Genomic DNA, 21,230 nt, shown 5'->3' on the forward strand with positions numbered 1-21,230 from the left:
TGTTTCTTTTTCACATCGCATCTACTGAGTGTTACAGTTCTCATTTTCATTGTTTTTTGCTCTTTACTACAGATAGCAGCCAGAGAGAGGATAATTTTCACCAGGAAATTGATGCAGGGTTGTGATCCAGATTGAATGTCCATCACCCAACAGATATTTCCCTGCCATAAAAAAGCTGATTTGAATACCTTAAAACACAAATAGAGTACTGTAAATAGATACACAGGCACCTCACATCCAGGTGCACAATATGCTATTGTAAACCTTTGAAATGAGTTGAAAGTTGTCATTTGTGAGCAGTCCCTCATTTTTGTTCACACTAATCTAATACACTGCTCAATGACGACCATCAGTGTATGATTGCAAATATTCACTGTTATTAGTTTCATTCACAAAATTAACCACAGATTTGGAAGAGTTCAGAAATAATTTTGAACAGCAGCCCTGTAGTGCCCACAGTTACTCATCTTGCTGCTAGTTTGGGCTGAAAAGGATCATTACAAAGATTGGAAGCAGAGCTTGGTTTACAGAACTTTAGAGTGTTGAATCTGTGTGCTTGACCTTCCAAAGTTCATTTTGGTCAAAAGTGGAATCACGAATGTCAACATTCACCACAATATACATGTCAATTGAAACATGATGTGCCTGGGAAAGAAAGAGTCTGATCTGTGGAACTATCAGATTCTACTGTTTGCTCCTTGATGTGACTTGGAGAAACCTAGAAGTCTTCCAAGGAACACATTCACTAAGGAGGAATGTTTAGAAATGTGCTAGAAAAAGCTCATTTCTTTTACCAAAGCACATTTTCATAATTGTAATAGCTTTTTTAGGTCTCCCCAAAATGCATGTTCAGACACATATTGTATAATCAATCATGATGTTAGCTTTCAGAAGAAAATCCTTTCATCAGGCAAAGGTGTATAAAACAATACAGGAGAAAGGAATGGGGAGGAGTAACTTGTTTTCCTTTTCATACCACCTAAAAACAATATGTATACTACATGACCCTCGCTGTCACTCCCTGCACATTAAAAAAAATCTCACTTAATAAAGCTCAAAAAGCTAGCACCAAGATTTTTGTTTATTGTCTTAATGAAGGTATATCACAAAATGGACTCTGGTACAGAGGTAGATGTACCCCTGGATTTTTATAATTGCTACAGGAAACTAGATGTAAATGCACTCTGATAGTCATGTGGACAAGTGGGTGAGATAGTGGGTTCTCAATAGCAGAAATTATCAATTTCTGCTGCAGAATTTAGAGCAGTGGTTCTCAACCTTCCTAATGCCGTGGCCCCTTAATACAATTCCTCATGTTGTAGTAACCCCCAAGCATAAAATTATTTTTGTTTCTACTTCACAACTCGAATTTTGCTACTGTTGTGAAACATAATGTAAATGTCTGATATGCAGGATGTATTTTCATTCACTGTACGAAATTTGGCACAAATACCCGATATGCCCAAATCTGAATACTGGTGGGGTTGGAGGAGATTGATTTTTGTCATTTGGGAGTTGTAGCTGTTGGGATTTATAGTTAACCTACAATCAAAGAGAATTCTGAACTCCACCAACAATTTAATTGAACCAAATTTGGCACACAGAACTCCCATGAATAACAGAAAATACTGGGATTGGTGGGCATTGACCTTGAATTTTGGATTTGTAGTTCACTTACATCCAGAGAACATTGTGGACCAAACAGTAATGGATCTGGACCAACCTTGGCATGAATACTTAATATGCCCAAATGTGAACACTGGTGGAGTTTGGGGGAAATAGACCTTGACATTTGGGAGTTGTTGTTGCTGGGATTTTTGTTCACTTACAATCCAAGAGCATTCTCAACGCCACCAATTATAGAATTGGGCCAAACCTCCCATAAAGAATCCCCATGACCAACAGAAAATACTGTTTTCTGATGGTCTTTAACAATCCCTCTGACAACCCCCCCCCTTGCGACCCCCACCAGGGGTCCTGACCCCCAGGTTGAGAAATACTGATTTAGAGGTGGTTGACAAAAATAGATTTGTTTTAAGGGTTGAGAGTTGCTGCTTAGTTGTGCATTTGTTGAATGACTTCAGGCAAACCATTGTGTCTTGACTGATCTTGAACAGCAGGATAACCTCAGGTTTGATATGAAACCATAAATGTACAAGTTATATGTTTTTATTCTATACTCTGTATCAGAGGGTTCAGAACTAGCCCAGACTGTTTGTTAAATAATGTTACAGATTCAGAAAAAATGATTGTGTTAAAATTAAATAAAGTTTGGCATTAAAATACTCCAAAACGCTGGGGAAAGGGTTGACCCTTTAGAGATCCTCTTAGACTAACGGAATTATATAAAAAAAATGAAAAGAAAAATCATCTTGTTTGGCTGAAGAAAATAATAATCATGATTGGAAATAAAATCCAGGAATGTAAGCTTTTCAAGAAACATTCTACTGAAGGGAGGGGGCAGGTTTGTACATTATTGGGGTATTTTCATAAATCAAACCAGTACTGAAAAATACTTGCAATTTTAATGGGAGAAAGAGCATATTTTATCTGTTTTAAAAGGAAAATATTGTGAATTCTGAGCTGTGTTTCAAAATTGTTGATATCAATTAGAGATAAACATGTACATTTAGGGTATTAGTAGGGAACTTGTTTGAGTCCAAAAGCTACAATGGCTCCGCATCAGGAGTGGCAAGCCAACAAGAAGCATGGCCACCCATGGCATTCATGCCATGAGCAGAGGTACCCGCATGAACAAGAGGAGACTGATCTCCCAACCGTCTTTCTGGTTGTGCAAGTACCTCTGTTGGTGTCCAAAAGGGTGCTTGCCATGGCCAAGAGCTTACACAGATCTCTGTGACGTCTCATTTTTTTTTCTCAACTTCAGAAATGAGTAGAAACAATCTGTACAGTATTTGTATTTTCCTGGCAACCTAATTTAAAAGGCAAGGGGAAAGGTTTTGAATACTTGCTGTTGGAAGCCAAATACTTTTGGAAATCATCCAGAGATCTAGCAAGAGAAACCACAGACTACCCTCTATCCATCTTTGATCTTAGTACCATGATTCTACTTGGACTGCCAGGGTTCCGTTCTGTGGAATCCTCACATCTCCAGTTTACAGTTCCCAGCTGAAACTACAAAGCCCAGAAGACCATAGGATGCTTACCTACTTACTTAGGTGATCCCTCGTCCGAGTAAGATTGTCCTCCAAGTGTGGTGTCCTGGCAGTGGGTACATAGGTGACTGGGGAGCCCTATTCTTGACCCTCATGTTCTCCCGCAGTTAGAGCACTGGTTTCCAGGTGGAAGGCAGTCCTAGTTGGGGATGGCTTGATGTGCTTTCTTCTTGGCATATTTCTCTCTTTCACCCTCCATTTGTTCCTCTCAAAATTCTACAGCACTGCTGGTCACAGCTGACCTCCACTTAGAGTGCTCAAGGGCCAGGGCTTCCCAGATTTTGGTGTCAATGCCACAGTTTTTAAGGTTGGCTTTGAGCCCATCTTTAAATCTCTTTTCCTGTCCTCCAACATTCTGTTTTCCATTTTTGAGTTCGGAGTACAGCAACTGCTTTGGGAGACTGTGATCGGGTATTTGGACAATGTGGCCGGTCCAGTGGAATTGATGATGGAGGACCATCACTTCAGTCCTGGTGGTCTTTGGTTCTTCCAGCATGCTGACATTTGTCTGCCTGTCTTCCCAAGAGATTTGCAGGATTTTTTGGAGACAGCGCGAATGGATTCGTTCCAGGAGTTGCATATGATCTCTGTAGACAGTCCACGTTTCACAGGCATATAGCAGGGTTGGGAGAACAATGGCTTTATAAACAAGTACCTTGATAACCCTACAGATGTCCCAGTACTCAAACACTCTGTGCTTTATTTGGAAAAATGCGGCACTCGCAGAATTCAGGCGTTGTTGTATTTCAGTGTCAATGCTGACTTCTGTGGAGAGGTGGCTGCCAAGGTAGTGGAAATGGTCAACATTTTCTAAGCTGTATTTCTGGCATTGCTGATGGATTGGCTGGTGCATCCATATCAGTCAAAACAGAATAACTATAACTGTATTGCTTGAAAAGTGTTGGAAATGTAGACAACAAAGGCACCTTTTTCCATCTCTGGTGGACCTGCAAGAAAGTAAAAAAATTCTGGCAGGAAATACATGAAATAATGACAAAAATACTAGCACTAAGAATGGAGAAAAAAGCAGAATACTACTTGCTAGGAATTCTTGATTTCGAAATAGAAGAAAATAAAGACAAACTCTTTTTTCACATGGCGATCGCCGCGAGACTAGTGTTGGCAAGCAAGTGGAAAAACGAGGACATCCCAACGATAGATGAGTGGAGACTTAAGCTGATGGATATAATGAATATGGATACTCTGACACAGTATTTAATATCTAAACAGACGACAAGAAGTAAGACAACAGACTGGTCTCCTATAAGGAAATACTTAGATGGGAAGTGAGAAAGAATGATGAAAGGGAAAGAAAATAAGAAGAATGGAGAAATACGCAGAAAGAACACACGAATACTAACCAATCAACGGGGGTAAATAACGAATCAGAGGGAAAATATATTAATTAATATTATACTAACACACTCCACGTCCCACTTCCTCTACCACTCACTATCCCCCCCCCTTTTTACCTCTCCCGATGAGATAGGGATACCCACACTGTTCGCTCACACCCCCCTACCCCATCCCATAGATAGTCCCCCCCCCCATCCCGCTCCTTTCCTTTCCTTGCTATCCTGCCTCTCCCAATTTTTACAGTAATTTAGTATGTCAATGATTAACATCCTACTGATGTACTGTCATTAAAAACCTTAATAAAAATACTTTTTAAAAAAATCTGTATTGCTTGAGAAGGTCCCAGGTCAGGAGTGCCTCGGGAATTTTTTTTCCTGTGTAGTTTTCACTTCTCTTTTTATGAAACAGGAGGGCCTTTAAAAGTTTAATCCAGCTTCATCCTGTGTCCTTTTTATCTTGAAAGTAACATATTACCAAAAATTCACTTAGCAAGCAATGTGTTGGCAACTTGGGGAAAGTTTATGGGGAAACATGTTACAATGTTAGGCAAGCCTGTTTGGTGCAGTGGTTTGAGCAATTGACTACATCTCTGGAGAGCAGGACTGAATTCATGCCTTGGCCATAGAAACCCCCCGGGGTGACCTTGGGTGAGTCAATATATTCTCCACTTCAGAAAAATTGCATGATAGGGTCGCTACGACCGGAAGGCACATCACCATAACAACAAACAACAATTGTGCGTAGGGTGCTAGAATGGCCCCAGAGTTGACTTTGAGTAAGTTGAATCCACATTGTAAGACTATATCCATAAAGAATACTAGTTACTAATAGTACTGTATGCTCTCCCTTTCATCATACTGTCATGGGGATGTATACAACAATATCTTTAAAATGTTTCTCATCCTTAAAAGAGCAAGAGTTTTTCGGCAGCTTCATAATCAGAAACATCTGTTACATTCTCTTTTTCTTTTAATGGCATCAGTTCAGGGCAAACTATTTGCATCATGTCCCAAACTTGCTGGCATTCATGCGTTGTAATTTTTACAGCTGTCAAGAGGACATCATATAGTATTTCTTTATTGTAGTCAGCAATCTGAGAGACAGAGAAAGAGAGAGAGAGAGAAAATGACTATATTGGTTGGGTCTGAACATGAATCCAGTTCGTGCAATCTATTTCATAAAGTGCAGCATGTTTATCTGATGAACCCAACGTTCTTGTTCTTTTCTCTCACACCACAGTCACCAAACACACGCACATTCCTTTAACAAATTAAACCCTCCTGTTCAGTGCCATCTGCTTGGGTTGTTACTTTTACACATGCAGAAGCAACAAACAACAGAATAATGCTATGTTCAATGTTGGGCTGGATCTTCTTGGTAGCATGTGGTACCAGGGGGTTATGCTAGTGTGCTGGGGTTATGCTGGCAGGGGATGACGTTTGTCTAAGATTTCTTTATGATGTTTATGGTGTTTTGCAAAGACGTGACTAGTGTAAACTTTTCCTTTAGGCTGCAGAGTAGCTTCTCATTGCTAGGTACAGTTTCCTTCCCATTAGCTGTGTGGTGTGCTAGGAGGGCTCAGCTGCACCGTAACTCGGCTCATAGTAGCCAGCAAAACCTCTGCATAAATATACCGAAGAAGCCTTGTACTCTACCCATATTAAATATGCCCCCTGCTATAAAATGTCTATATGGCCATAGTGACGTAGGGGAGCTATACGTATTCATTATTTATTTCAAGGAGTTAGATTCTACTTTTCAAGATAGAAATTCTTTTAAGGTGGATTACAAGCAAGGGGTAAATAAATTAGTCTTTCAACAACATTAATAAATCTGCTATAAATTATATTAATGGCTAATGGTGCTGAGCTGCTGAACTTGCTGACCAAAAGATCAGCGGTTTGAATCCAAGGAACAGGGTGAGCTCCTGCTGTTAGCCCCAACTTCTGCCAACCAAGCAGTTTGAAAACATGCAAATGTGAATAGATGAATAGGTACTGCTCTGGCGGGAAGATAACAGCACTCCATGCAGTCATACCAGCCATATGACCTTGGAGGTGTCTACGGACAATGCCAGAATGCCAGCCATTCGGCTTAGAAATGGAGATGAGCACCATCCCCCAGACTTAATGTCAAGGGGAAATATTTATTTTTACTTGGAGGAGAGATACAAATATTCACCTGGCCCCAAGTTCTCGTAAGAATCCTCCCTGCAGGGCAGTTAGCAATAGGGATGGCTGTATGGAGAGAAGGGAAAACACAGCAGGGATTATAGGATTAGTTCTTTTATCAAGAAAAGAGGACAAATCACCATAGGTAATAGTTTTGGGAGTATTTAGAGTATTTTTAAAGGGTTGCTATTGCACCCCCCCCCCCATCTTTTTCTATTGCAAGGCATGCAAAGAAGGTATTTGTGGGATCTTTACCCTCATGTGGCAACTTAAAAAGGTTGGCTTTGGACACTACCTTCACTTGAGTGGATAGCACTACTTACTGCACTGTCTCTGGCACCCAAATGGCATAGAGGTGTCTTTCCACCTGCCTTCTTTCACCTCTTCTTTCTCCCCTGGAACCAACTCCATTAAAGTACTTAAGTGAGCAGATCGTGTTTAGATATGTATAAGTGGTAAGAGGCTTATAAATGTTCCACCATTGTTCTGCTATTATACTTATCTTCTAGGCTAATTTTTTCCAGGGAGGGACTCTTATTTACAAAGCCTTGTATTACGTGTGAAAACCTCAGTCCTCATAAACTTCACACAAGTGTTGTTTCAGCCACCATGTTTAGAGCCTTAATGGAAGCTGACACGGGGTAAGTTATATGGAATTGGATGCATTCCAAGGAAACTCCCTGTGCATTGCTTGGCTTTCCCTCATCACAGGATTTTCTCATAACACTTGGCTGCCTTGCAAGTGGTTAGAAAAGCAGAGAAGAGAAAGAAAGACACAGTCCAAGCAGGGGATGGGTTTCTAAGGATGGGGGAGGACATTGGCCTTTGCTGCCTTGAGGGTCAAAAGGGAAAAGTTGTTGGGTTATTTTTAAAAAATGCATACTCCCAGGAGATTTGGATATTTAGGGGGTTTTTTTCAGTCATATGTCTCAGGACTTTGAAATAAAGCTGGAAGCAATCCTTTGAATTACTGTGGAAGAAGCAGGTGGGACTCAGAGACTTCTGCCCCTGTTTAATGCTCCAGTACAGAAGGGCAAACCATGATGGTCATTGTAGGGCAGTCAATGAGTGGAGGGTAATTTGAGGTTGTCCTGCCAGGACAAATATGCAGACAAAATGATGGGCTGCATTCCTGGACACCATGATGACTTATCGCTGCAATAATGGCAGCTAGAATCTCTCTCTCTTTTGGCATGATATTTCTACTAGTCTTTAGCCTGTTCGGATTCAGCCCATTATCTGATTGGATTGCCACTTGATTGCACCAACATTTGTAACATTTCCTATAACGTAGTCTGCGTGCAGAACTTTCTCCAGACATGTTCACCAGGTTTTTTACTTGCATTTTTGTGTGTGTGTGTCAGGAGTGACTTGAGAAACTGCAATTCGCTTCTGGTGTGAGAGAATTGGTTCTCTACAAGGACATTGCCCAGGGGACACCCAGATGTGTACCATCCTGTGGGAGGCTTCTCTATGTCCCTTCATGAGAAGCTGGAGCTGACAGATGGGAGCTCACCCTGTTCCCTGGATTTGAACAATCAACCTTTTGGTCAGCAGTCCTACTGGTACAAGGGTTTAGCTCATTGCACCACCAGGGGCTCCTTCTCCGTGATATATTTAGGTGACACATGAATCGCCTTTTCAGATTAACCACCTCATCTGCTCACTTGGTATTGTACGTGAGATGGGCTGTTTCATTTTTTTGTAAATTGCCTTTTTAAGTGCAATTTAGTCAATCTATATAAATAAACATGTAATGTTCGTTTGTGGGATTAACATAACTCAAAAACCACTGGACGAATTGACACGAAATTTGGACACAATACACCTATCAGGCAAACAAGTGACCATCACTCATAAAACACAGAAAAACACAGTGGAAGGAACATAAAAATCCAAAAAAGCAAAAAGATGCTACAGCACAAACTCCCCCGGGAAACAAAACACACAATAGCATATCCACACTCCCTTCTGGATTACAGCTCTCAGCATCCCCAAGACTAGGCCCTTTAGGAGAGGAGGAGGATCCAAATACGCTGCTTCCAAGCTGCAAGCTTTCTTCTCTTTGGATTTCTTGGAGGGCATCACAGTCCTTTCATATTTCCATTTTCCTATTCCTGGACTGCAACTCCTAGCAAACCTCCAGATAGAGAAGATAGATTAGATAGAGATAGGTAGGTAGATAGATTAATCAGGAGGACTGCTAGGAGTTGTAGTCTAAGAATAGGTAGAAAAGGAAGAAAGGGGAGAAAGAGGAAGGAAAGGAAAGTGGGGGGAAGGAAGAGAAGAGGAAGAGAAGGAAGGAAGGAAGGAAGGAAGGAGAGAATGAAAGAAAAAAGGGAAGGAAAGAGTGAAGGAAGGAAGGAGAGAAAGAAAGGAGGAGAGAAAGAGGGAGAGAAGGTTGGCCACAGCAACGCATGGTGTATACAGCTAGTAAAATATATGAAGATAGGCTTTGAAAGACAAAATCCAATTGCTGGTCCCATCTATAGAGTGAACATATTGAAGCAACTGCTGAGTGTTACGTCATCACTTACACAGGTCTGATTGACTGAGTGTTGCCTGGAGTTGGGAGGAGGAATTGCATACTTGGAACAAGGAAGGTTCTGACTGGAATTGCAAGAATTTCCAGTAAAAATGTTCTTAGGGAATAAGACTGGGAAGTGCCTTTTTCTCGAGCCACTAACAGGTAGAGTGGTAGCCAGATGCTGGTTAGATAGATCGGTGTTCTCACAAGTTTAAAGCTCAGAATAGCCATGGACATTATCCCTTGATCCCAACATGCCTATACCGTAAGGGTTTTGGCTGGCCAGTGTTACTAGAGATCTGTGCTGGGAACTTTCTACAACTTGCTGTATATAAAGAGGAGTGGAGAAAGCATCTGGTAATCAGTTCTGACTGCTCATCCTTTAGGGGCCATTAATCTTGCTGGTGGCAGTCTGTGAGTCAGAACAGACACAGGGTTATCATTGTTCACAGTGTAAGCACTGGCCCGGGTCAGAGAGGGGCAGGGAGCCATGTGGGGTGTTCCTCTGCTATTTCCTGTGGGCTGTAGGTCTGACAGCCTCTCTTTATGTTACTCACTTGAGCGTGGGAGTGAAAGATTATGGATGGTGCATTTTATGTATTATCTCAAAAGCTACTTTTCTGTATAGTTTTGAGTTTCCTATAGGCTTGAACATAACATCTGCAGAGGCCAAATACAACATCTTATGGAGTTGAAAGCATTAAACGTTTGTCTCTTCATGTGCAGAAGAAATAGTGAAGTTGTCTCCCATTTTGCTTCTCATGTTTTCCCCCTGGTTTACAGTTTCTTACCCGTTTCTGCCAACCTTTCAGTGAAATGCACACTGCATGTCTGATTTTTACTGACCAAATGTACTTTAGGTTTGTGATGCTAATGTATTTTTGAAGGTTATGTAGCTTGCTTGTAAGTGAACTAAAAAGCAAATGTTCATAAGTGGATAAGATTGGTTTCTCATGAATGAGTGAGCTTAGTTACTGTAGTTAATGTTTCTCTCAAAGGTTTCCAAGTGTTTGTGTTAAAGTGGCAATTCTTGTGTCTTCATCTGTGACAACTCTACACCTTGTCCCATGATTCCTTCATACTGTGCAAACCATATTCTTGTACAATTGCATTTTCTCCCAAAATGTGAGAAGGATTCCAAAAGCACAATGCTGTTTCCTTTAAATAAATAAATGAATAAATTCATAAATAAAAAATATAAAAACTCTATTAAGATAATGTTTTGTCGAAGGCATTCTTGGCTGGAATCATTGGGTTGCTATGAGTTTTCCAGGCTGTCTGGCCATATTCCAGAAGCATTCTCTCCTGACATTTCACCCATACCTATGGCAGGCACCCTCAGAGATTGTGAGGTCTGTTGAAAACTAGGCAAGTAAAGTTTATATATTTGTGGGGTATTAATACTGTCTATTAAGACAGTTGTCCCACAAGAATGGAAGTTGCAGTGATGGAATGATATTTTTCCTGCAAGTCTTTGTGGAATTTTGATTAAAGCTATCTCTCTCTGGAGAAAAATATTTCTTTCCTGTAGTTGCCCCTGGATACTTGACAAGTATGAGAAACCAATTATGTTCTTGCTTTTTGCACCTAAGTACTTTGAAAAAAGCATCATATTTTTACTTCTACGATTCTATTTATTTTAATTTTGATGTTTTTCCTGTATCTTCAAGTCATCTTCAACTAATGGCAACAGTATCTTAGGGATTTCTTTGGCAAGATTTATTCAGATGATGTTTGCCATTGCCTTCCTCTAAGGAAGAGAGAGAGAGACTTGCCCAAGGTCACCCAATGGGTTTGCAGAGCTGGGCAGGTATTTGAATTTTGCTCTCCCAGAGTCCTCCTTTGACACACAACAGGTATTCCACAGAGGTTCTTTTTTGTTTTGACACTGGATATGAAAAGGTCTCCATGACCTGGAGTTGCTTCTTTCAGTCCTGCATTCCTACCTACACCATCATATTGCAGAACAGTAGATTTGAACATTTCAGATCTGAACCCACTGATTGTCTTTTAAATTGTGACAGTTTTTATTTTATTTTTTACATTTAAACAAAGATTTAATTTTAGTTTATAAACTGAAAACTTCCTCATGAAAGGAAGACTTTTATGAACAATATTTTGAATTAAACATGTTCTTAGAGAGAGGAAGTTCATTTGTGCTAGCTGGCTCCACTGTGAAGATCTGACATGTGTTAGGAAAAAATCTCACTGACTGTGTGGGTGACTGAGAGATGAAGAACAATGCCAAAACCCAAGAATTTACTTGTGAGGGTCAGCGTGCACATGGCCAGATGTTCTTCTGGGGCTGGTAAGAGAGTAATTCACGGACAAGAAAAGTCCAGTATGTCTTGAGAGAAACTCAATGTACTTTCCTTTCTAATTATTTCCATTTCCACTCAAAATGTAAAAATGTACAGTTAAATTGGGAGGCGTGGAATAGCACTCTAAGAGACTTTCCCATGGAGTAAAGGGAGGGAATTTAGCATACTAAGAGGTGCTTATGAGAGTCAGTCACTAGGGGTTTTGAATTTAATGTAATCACTTCCAGCCTCCTTAATTTTAAGGTCTGAAACCTCTCTTCTGTGCAGTACTATGCCATGTTTACTCAGATGTAAATCTCCTTAGGTGCAGTATTGCTTCTTATTCCGATGTGGAGTGTTCATACAACCGTGTCTCCAATTGCAGCTGAAAGCTTCCATTGCTGAGAAGACACTAAGAGCAAATCCACACAGTAGAATTAATGTAGTTTGACACCACTTTAGCTGCCATGGCTCAATGTTATGTAATCATGGGAGTTGCAGATCTACAAGGTATTTAGCCTAGCCTTAGCCTACTCTGCCTCACTAAACTACAACTCCCACGATATCATGGCATGGAGCCATAGCAGTTAAAGTGTCAAAACTGCATTGATTCTCCAGTGTAGATGTGCCCTACATCATATGGAGTATACAAGATTGAAGGAGGACATTCAGCCTTCTTTTTCTGTTCTTTACTACTGTATTGAGTCACAAAGAGCCTGTTCATTCTGCAGTTGTACTGAATTCAGGATTAAGGCAGGGAGAACAGTGTAACCATGCCTCATGAATTGTTTGCCAAGAAATAATGTACATGGGCCTGGAAGCACTGAATTCTTTTCCAGCCCTCAGAATGTGTTCCGCCTTCAAGCCACCTGCTCCTGAAGTAGAATGCAATGCATTTATTGTTTCGGACAGAGCTTGGGAAAGTTTATTTTCTGGACTACAGCTCATGGAAGTTGCCCCTGTCATATGGCTTATTTTGAAGTTGAAAAGTATTTATTTCAACTTCTACCTTGCAGTTCCCTTTCCTTAACAGTTATTTAAAATTGAGGTCTATAAAACATATTTGCAAATTTCAGGAATGTTTTGGGGTGGAATATGCCATCAATGAAAGCTATAGTGGTCAATCAGAAGTTCACAGTTTTTTCTATGAAGTATTGTTTTCTATGAAATATTGTGTAATATTTTTAGTGTATATGGTATTCATGCCATTATCTTCCTCTAAAGCAAGGGTCGAGAACTTATGCCAGTATTGGATTGAAACTCCCACTAGTCCTCACCAGAGGTTTTAATTGTGAAGGATGCTGGGAGTTGTAGTCCAGCCACACCTGAAGGGTCTTGTTTCCCACCCTTGTTGTATGGCAGGGGTGGCCAATGAGTAACCCCACCCCCTTGTCCCCTTCACCACAGCAAACCCATATATTTCAGGTTTCCTCTAGTTTTCCCTTTCAAAATGGTGAAAGGGACCGATGTAACATCACTGAAGAATGTGTAAACTGAAGAATCTGGGGGATAGTATAAGGTTCTATGGTGTTTATGATTCTATTATTCAATTTTGGCATTTTGTCATGTGTTGGGGGGCTTGAATGGTTTTGTGATCCATATCCTCTCCCCCCATTCCTCCCCCCTCCTCCTGGAACAACAATTCTAAATCATGTTATTGCATCGGTATGGGTAATGGGTGATACACATCTAAGGAATGTATAAAGTGTCAAATAAGGTAAATTTACATTTGGAATAATGTATATCGAGAAAAGAATTGTATGGCAAAAGTTTGTTAATTGATGGGATGTATCAACTAAAATAAAGTTTAAAAAGAATGGTTTTGTGACAAGTTATGCTAAAATTGTTCTGACATTTTTTAAAGTGTTGAATGGTTTGGAGGACTGGTGAGGATTTCAGGATCCATAAAAATTGAGTTTGATAACTGCTTGCACCTGTGGGCTGCATTATGTCTACCTTGGCTCTTGTTTTTTTCTGTTGCATCTGAAATAATATATCGTATGTATCTGTGCTGCCATGATATTTATGTATCCTCTTGCCATGACAACATGTTTCTTCAGAGATAGTGAACTATGGCTGTTGTGATTTTGTCATCCTTTTGAGTTGACAAGTCTTCAGCCACTTCAATGAAAGTGCTGCAATAAAAAGTATTAATATCAGGATGAGGGGTGGCTGGTGGCTACGTGAGAATGTAGCTGTGGTTAAGAAATTGAAAAGTGTGATTCACATTCTTCTGTCTGGTCATTGCAATTGGTGTTCTTCAACATTTGCTTGGCTTTGTGCTCGAAGCATGCATGCAGAATTCTCTTGCTCTTAAAAAAATCCTGTCTTACAATGAACTTTACCTCATTTCACAAATAAGCCATTAAAAAGTGAGCCCCATTTTAATCCTACTTGAAGGGAAAGGTGGGATATAAGAAACTCAATAAAGGCTGGATATAAATTAGATGAATGAATGCATAAATAAATAAATAAATAAATATCTAAATAAATATTAGAACTTCAGTTTACACTAGCCAGAGTCAATGTGTTTGTTACAGGTCTCTTTCACAAACACAGCTGAGTGCTTCTGTAGGATGAATGCTTCCCGGAGTTTAAACAGAAAGGCCATGAAGTGTGTAAGAGCTGTGATGGTTTGAAATGTCAGTGTTGTTTGCTAGGGCACATAGATATTTGCAGTGAAGAGATCGAAGACTCATGTCTGCAAATCTATGCATTAATGCTGTACTGATGCAATCACACATTGCACAGGTTTTTATTCAGACATTCTGACTATATTCAGAATGTTTGAATGGATGCAGATAAGGGATTGATCCTCTTACTCTCTCCATATTCCAAACACATGACCCCTTTTTATCCACATTTAATATCTAGGTGCTAGAAGGCTGATATGGTGGCATGCAGAGTATAAAGACTTGATAGATAATTCTAGGCTAAAGTTATCACTGAGCCATTAAACTCACTGTGTCCTAGGCACACTCTAAGTCTCACAGGCTATTGTGAGGATAAAGCAAAGATGAGACAAGGGATGCACAATACTTTGAAATAACTAGAAGAAAAGCAATATCTATCTAATTTTTCTTATGTCAAAAGTGACTTGAGATAACTGCAAGTTGCTTCTGGTGTGAGAGAATTGGCCAAGCGCAGAGATGTTGCCCAGGGGATGCCCGGATGTGTTACCATCCTGTGGGAGGCTTCTCTCAGGTCCCAATATATAAATGATACTGTTAAAATAATTTTAGTCCTTCATGGAAATAACAGTATCATTTCAGTATTTAAATTATACTATTATTTCCATGAAGGACTAAAAATGATTTTGAAGTAGTGTAAAGATCTTGCTGGCCCCTACATCTGTAAATCTATTTATATGTTTGTTTGCCTTCAGGTTGGAAACTAGTGGTGATTACATGGATTTCATAGGGCTATCTTAGGGAAAGAATATTAAGAGGTGCTTTTGTTAATTTATTTCTCTGAAATATAGCCTACAGAACCTAGCAATCATTAGTGGTCTCCCTTCCAAGGACTGACCCTGCCTCGTATCCAAGATCAGGCAGGATCTGGTGTTTCAACCCTTCTGTGTATCATTTATTTTGCCTCTTCTTTATGGCTGGCAACTATGCCCTGTAAGTCTCAACAGTCCTAGCCAGCATAGTCAGTCAAGAAAAACTATGGGAGATACATTTACCAAACAACTGGAGGGACTCAGTTGTTCATTTCTGGTCATGTGAGTGGCACTAGAAACATGAGATTAAGACCCCCCACCCACCCACCCAAAAAAAAAGATCTTTTTTATGATGATAGAGTAGCTATACTGTTCTCAAAGTTTGGGATTATGAACCAATGAGAAAAGTATAATTAAACCCCTTTCCCCCAGTTGGACAGAAATTCTCATCCTCACCTCCTGGAGGAATACAAATATAGTCCACTACAGGGTGGCAGGTGAGTGGTTAAACACAGATCTGGCCTAAATTTAGTTGTAAGTAAAGGTAAATGTTTCCCCTTGATATGTAAGTCTAGTCATATCTGACTCTGGGAGTTGGTGCTCATCTCCATTTGTAAGCTAAAGACCCGGCGTTGTCTGTAGACGTCTCCAAGGTCATATGGCCAGCATGACTGCATGGAGCACTGTTACTTTCCTGCCAGAGCAGTACCTATTGATCTATTCATATTTGTATGTTTTCAAACTGCTAGGTTGGCCGAAGCTGGGGCTAACAGCAGGAGCTCATCCTGTTTCCTGGATTCAAACTGCTGACCTTTCGGTTAGCAAGTTCACCAGCTCAGCAGTTTAACCTGCTGTGCCACAGGGGGCTTCTTTAAATTTAGTTGTAGATTAGAAGAAATACTTTGAAGAGTGTCATGCAAGTCTTTTAAATTTAGTTGTAGATTAGAAGAAATACTTTGAAGAGTGTTATGAATCTGTGAAATAGATGTCAATCTGTGGTTGACATCATCATCATCATCATCATTATGGTTTCACTGGCCCAACTTCATATACTTAAAAAAAATCCTTAAAGAAGTATATATTGGAATAAACTACCCATCTGACTATCAGGAATATTATCTCCTTGAGTTTGAAGCTCTTTGAAAGTATCTGTGTGAACTCCCCTCCCCCTTTTATTATTTTCTTAATGTATGGAAGAGCCTCTGTTCTCTTGAGACAAGCATGGAAAAGGAAGCAGGCCATGCTGGGTTCGTGTTCTCACAGCAAGTTTTCCAATATGGTCTGTGACACAGCCACAAGAGACTTGCCATAGGGATTTCCATCTGTGCTTCACGAAGGACTCCCCACACTCCCAGCCAATAGAGATTGAAATAGCACTGATCTAGTTATTTGTGTGAATTAGTCCTATTTCTTAGCCACTGCCAGAAAGCAACAGATGCTTTTGCTATGCCATGTTTTGTGCATGTCTTGAGAATCAGCAAAATGTTATCCCCATGGAATAGTGTGTTTGCTTTTGATAACGCAATTGACAAAATGAAGTATAAGGAGCCAAGGATGTAGATGGGGAGGGGAAGAGGATGTGAAAGATGAGTCCCTTCAGAGAGGTTTGGAGAACGTTCCTTTGAACTGTCAAAAATACAGAACTCTTGGTGAGAAAGAATCAGGGAGCGTTCAACCAATTTCTCGGGGCAGAACTGGATTCTATAATGCACTGTACACAGGGCTCCTTTGAAAGACTGTTTGAGAACTTGTTGTTTTAAACAGCCATCTGATAGACTTGACTTATGGTGAGCCGATGAATAAAAGACCTCCAAGTCACCTTGTTGTCAACAGCCCAGCTCAGGTCTTGCAGACTCAGGGCCATGGCTTCCTTGATGGAAACCATCAATTTGGAATGTAGTCTTCCTCTTTTCTTGCTGCCTTCTACCTTACTAAGCATTATTGTCTTCTCTAAAGAGTCATGTCTTCTCATTATATGGTCAACATACGACAATCTCAGTTTCGTCATCTTGACTTCTAAGGAAGGTCAGGCTTGATTTGCTCTCCTGACTGCCTCCCAGTGGTCAGGAGATGGATCACAAATGGCAGAGCATTTGTTTTTCCTATGTTCAACCCTCCACTCCATCCCCACCCCCCATTTTCAGGTAGGGATTGCATACATTGCTACTCGAATGTCTCCTAATTACTGTAAACAGTATTGTATTTCCTATTTTGACAAGATCATATCTTACAATCCAGTTTAGTGACAGCTGGTAGCCTTCACAAAATGTTTAGATTCTTTCATTCCCCTCCTACACCACCCTATAATGGAAGAAACCATTCATTTTCAAAGAAATAATGAGTGTTAAATTGTTTTCCATAACTGTAAAACCGAGCATCCAGCTGTCCTAATGGGTCCATTGTGCTTTATGGTATGAGTGCCAAAAGCATTGGCAACTAGTTTTATTGGCAGGCTGATTTAGAATCAGGGGACTGAAAAATACAACAAAAATTATACAGAGAGAGAGCCTAGTGTTATTTCAAACTATGAAATCTCGTCTCTGCCACATGTCTTTCTTTTCTTTATGTGGATATATGTACAAGTAAAATATTTTATGTAGCCTTATAAAATGTACTGAATGCATGTGATGAACGTGTGTTTTTAAATGAAGTGTGATACTGGTGCATGGGCCATGCACTATGGTCACTGTCCATACATACATTTCAGTGTAAAATGAGCCTGCAGGGAGTTTTGCCATCAAAACTGAGTTCTGGAGATACCTACACTATTCCAAAGTGCTGCCCTAAAGCAAAGTCCTGTATTCATTTGTGTAAGGCTGTACTTTTTTTCTGAAAGCATCCAAAATAGTGCGCAAAAGGACTTGGTTTTCTGCAGTGATTTTTAGTAAGACTACAAACTTATACACATTTGTCTAGATGTATGGAAATGGATTGTGTGAGAGGTCATTAATGCTAGCAATTTGCTACTCTGCCTTTATCCTAGTATAGATTTGTCGCTGTGCAATCTTTATATACTGATGTACTCCTGGGTGGAAAATTTGCATTTCTGCCAGTGTTGTATTCCAGCATGTTGATTGTATTATTTTGAAATTTCATTAGTTATAATGTAGTTAAGTCATTTAATTATAAGACTTAGAATTAGATTTCTTTTTAAAGGCAAGGCACTCTTCAGGGTAACTACATTAGGCCAGCTAAACGATTGCATCTCAGTTTGTTTTGCTACTTTAACCAGATTAGCAGGATTTTCTGTCTGGAGAGTCCAAATAGCATGACAAAGTAGACATTAAATCTCAAACATTTTAAAATATGATTTATGGAGGTTTAATTCTGAATTTTGAACTTTAAAAAACCAAGAAACTATAATTATTATGGAATCAAAATTTCAAAACCTTTAATTGTACATCACCACCCCCAAAATCTTTTTGTGGCAGAACATCTTTAAAACATGGCTACAGAATGTTATGGGTGCATGGTAGTTTATTTCTTGAAAATATTCAGAGCCAGCAGGGGACCATGGTGGCACAGTGGGTAAAACCGCTAAGCTGCAGAACTTGCTGACCAGAAGGTCAGCGGTTCAAATCCACGGGGCAGGGTGAGCTCCCGTTGTTAGCCCCAGCTTCTGCCAAACTAGCAGTCCAAAAACATGCAAATGTGAATAGATCAATAGGTACCACTTTGATGGGAAGGTAACTGTGCTCCATGCAGTCATGCCGGCTACATGACCCAGGAGGCGTCTACGTCTTTGGCTTAGAAATGGAGATGAGCACCACCCTCCAGAGTTGGACACGGCTAGACTTAATGTCATGGGGAAAGCTTTAGCATCAAGAAGACTTTTAAATTGCAGAATTATAGCACCACTTAATCACAGTGTTGATTCTCTTTTTGTAGTGTGTTGCTTATTGGTGCTGAAACCTAATTGCACTGTGTTGCAGCTGATCTATTTGCCTTTGGAACTGAAGATTTAGCAGCCAGCATTGAATATGGATTTATATGCACTCTTAGCTAAACAGTAACTTGGTACAAACATGCGTCTTCAAAAACTGTCTGTGTGGATGAGTAAAAACATGTAGCAAGCTCTAAATAATTTCAGAAGTCAGTTGTTTCCTTCCTTTAAAGACAGCTTTGGGCTACACTTTTCTCATTTTAAGATTATTAGGCGATTCCCATGTATGAGTGGGTCTATTCCATGTTATGGAGAGTTGCTTTTCTTGTTTCTGAGATGCTCTATTTCTTTCTCAACAGAAAACTTCAGCACAGAAGTTGGTCTCATAGAGTTGATTGGGGATCCACCACCAGAACAAATAACCAAAGTATATGGCCCAGACAACAGCCCCGGCTATGTCTTTGGACAGGATGCTAACACAGGGCAAGTGGCACGTTACCACCTTCCCAGCCCTTTTTACAGAGACTTCTCACTCTTGTTCCACGTACAGCCTACAACTGAGAAACCAGGAGTACTTTTTGCCATCACAGATTCCTCACAATCAATCATCTATGTTGGTGTGAAGTTATCAGAGGTGAAAGCTGGGAAACAACAGATCATCTTCTATTACACGGAGCCTGGATCTCAGAACTCCTATGCAGCTGCCACATTCACAGTTCCTTCAATGGTCAATCGTTGGACACGCTTTGCGATCAGTGTGGAAGATGAAGAAGTGGTTCTTTATGTGGACTGTGAGGAATTTGAGCGGGTCCATTTTGAACGCTCACCTGATGAGATGGAACTGGAAGATGGCTCAGGGCTTTTTGTGGCACAAGCCGGAGGAGCTGATCATGATAAATATCAGGTGAGCACAGCTAACATCAAGAAAGTCTTCGGTGGCAATTGGTGAAGGTGCCCTTGAGTTTTAGTCTTAAGTTCAAAGAAATTCCCCAAGATGCTGAACATAATTTGAGGAAGTGGAAGAGGAGGGATAGAATTCAGCACCTTGGATAGCCCCAAGAAAGTTAGGACTAAAATTCAGAGCAAATGCATTACTTCAGTAACATAGAAACTTTCAGTTGCCTCTGGTGTTATTTCCAGCAAGGTTATTATCATAAATTGACCCATTTCTCCAGTGGGCAAAAGAAAGAAGGAAAAGGGAGAGAAGGAAGAAAGAAAAAAAAAGACTAAAATAAGTTGGTTAGTTTGTACAATTCAAAAAAAGATAATAGGACATTTCACCTGTGTATGGCTGCTCTGGCCTGCCCATAGGTCTTTATCTCTTCAGCTTCGTACTTTGGCAGCCTTAGCCTCTGGTTTTCCATCAACATATTGCTTGTTCACTTCTGGGAAAGGAAGCCTAGCATGGACAATTCAGAAGTGCAGGAATTATGTGTCACCTCTCAGTGACTCATGGATGACTGTGAACCTGTTGGAGCTTCCTTGAGCAATAGGCTCTTGGGATCACTCACTGATCTCTATGTGAGCAATTCACTGGTGCCCATATGGAGCACCAATTTACTTGCTCATTCTCTTAATTTGTACAGCTGAGCAGGTAACCATCTGGAAAAAGGACCCTTTGGCCTAAATAGGAATTTTGCAAAGGGATATCCATGTTCCTCTGTTGCAGCAAAACAACAAAGAATTGTGAGCACCTCTTAAGACTAAGAGATTTATTATCGCATGACATTTCACAGATTATAGTGCAGTTCATTAGATTCACCCATGCAGATTCTAATCCACAAAAGTTCATGCTGCAAGAAATGTGCTTGTCTTAAAGGTGCTGTTTTGATCTTAATTTGAAACTTTTGTTTTGCTTATGTTTCCTGATATATAGGTCAGCATGCATAGTTATTATATGTAGCCAAGTTTGTGTGGCAGGCAGTTAACAGCTGATAGGTGTATTCCTCATCCTTAGCATATAAGGCCGACTGTGGTCAGCAACACTGCAGAACAGAGTTATTGGGTGTTTCTGGCTGCAGAATGTAGGTTGGTTTGTCTGGATTAGGAAGTTGGTAGTTTTTGAATTTTTCCCCCATTCACTGTTTTGCTCTCGGTTTTCTGGAAACAAATGTCCACTAAGAATATTTTGAAAGACCTTCCTTTAAGAAATGTAATCAATCATCATCAGAAGGATATCCACATGTAATTAATGCCAGTAAATCTATGTGACAGTACTAATTTCTCTTCTGTTTCATCATCTATAGAGACTTTATTTTTTGCAGAAGATAATTATTTCGGTAGCTTTTTGAGAGGCTTTTAAAATGACTCTGAATAATCATTCTACTGTATCAGCCAGAGTGAAAAAAAAGTAGAAGTAGAAATAATTAACATTT

General features: G+C 40.1%; 1 protein-coding gene across 7 annotated transcripts in view; it reads left to right on the forward strand.

Annotated features, from left to right (window-relative positions):
* The window catches only part of COL18A1 (collagen type XVIII alpha 1 chain), a 191,993-nt gene that overhangs the window by 106,304 nt on the left and 64,459 nt on the right, over positions 1 to 21,230 (forward strand). For 6 of the 7 annotated variants that reach the window (XM_067462128.1, XM_060771389.2, XM_060771380.2 and 3 more), the window contains one exon: positions 19,215 to 19,759. In XM_067462128.1, the coding sequence (XP_067318229.1) occupies positions 19,215 to 19,759 (545 nt within the window). Of the gene's footprint in view, positions 1 to 11,498; positions 11,539 to 19,214; positions 19,760 to 21,230 lie in introns of those variants that run through there. The other variant, XM_067462137.1, reaches the window with a different exon arrangement.

Source organism: Anolis sagrei, chromosome 1 (genome assembly GCF_037176765.1).
Source record: "Anolis sagrei isolate rAnoSag1 chromosome 1, rAnoSag1.mat, whole genome shotgun sequence".
Taxonomy (NCBI): Eukaryota; Metazoa; Chordata; class Lepidosauria; order Squamata; family Dactyloidae; genus Anolis; species Anolis sagrei.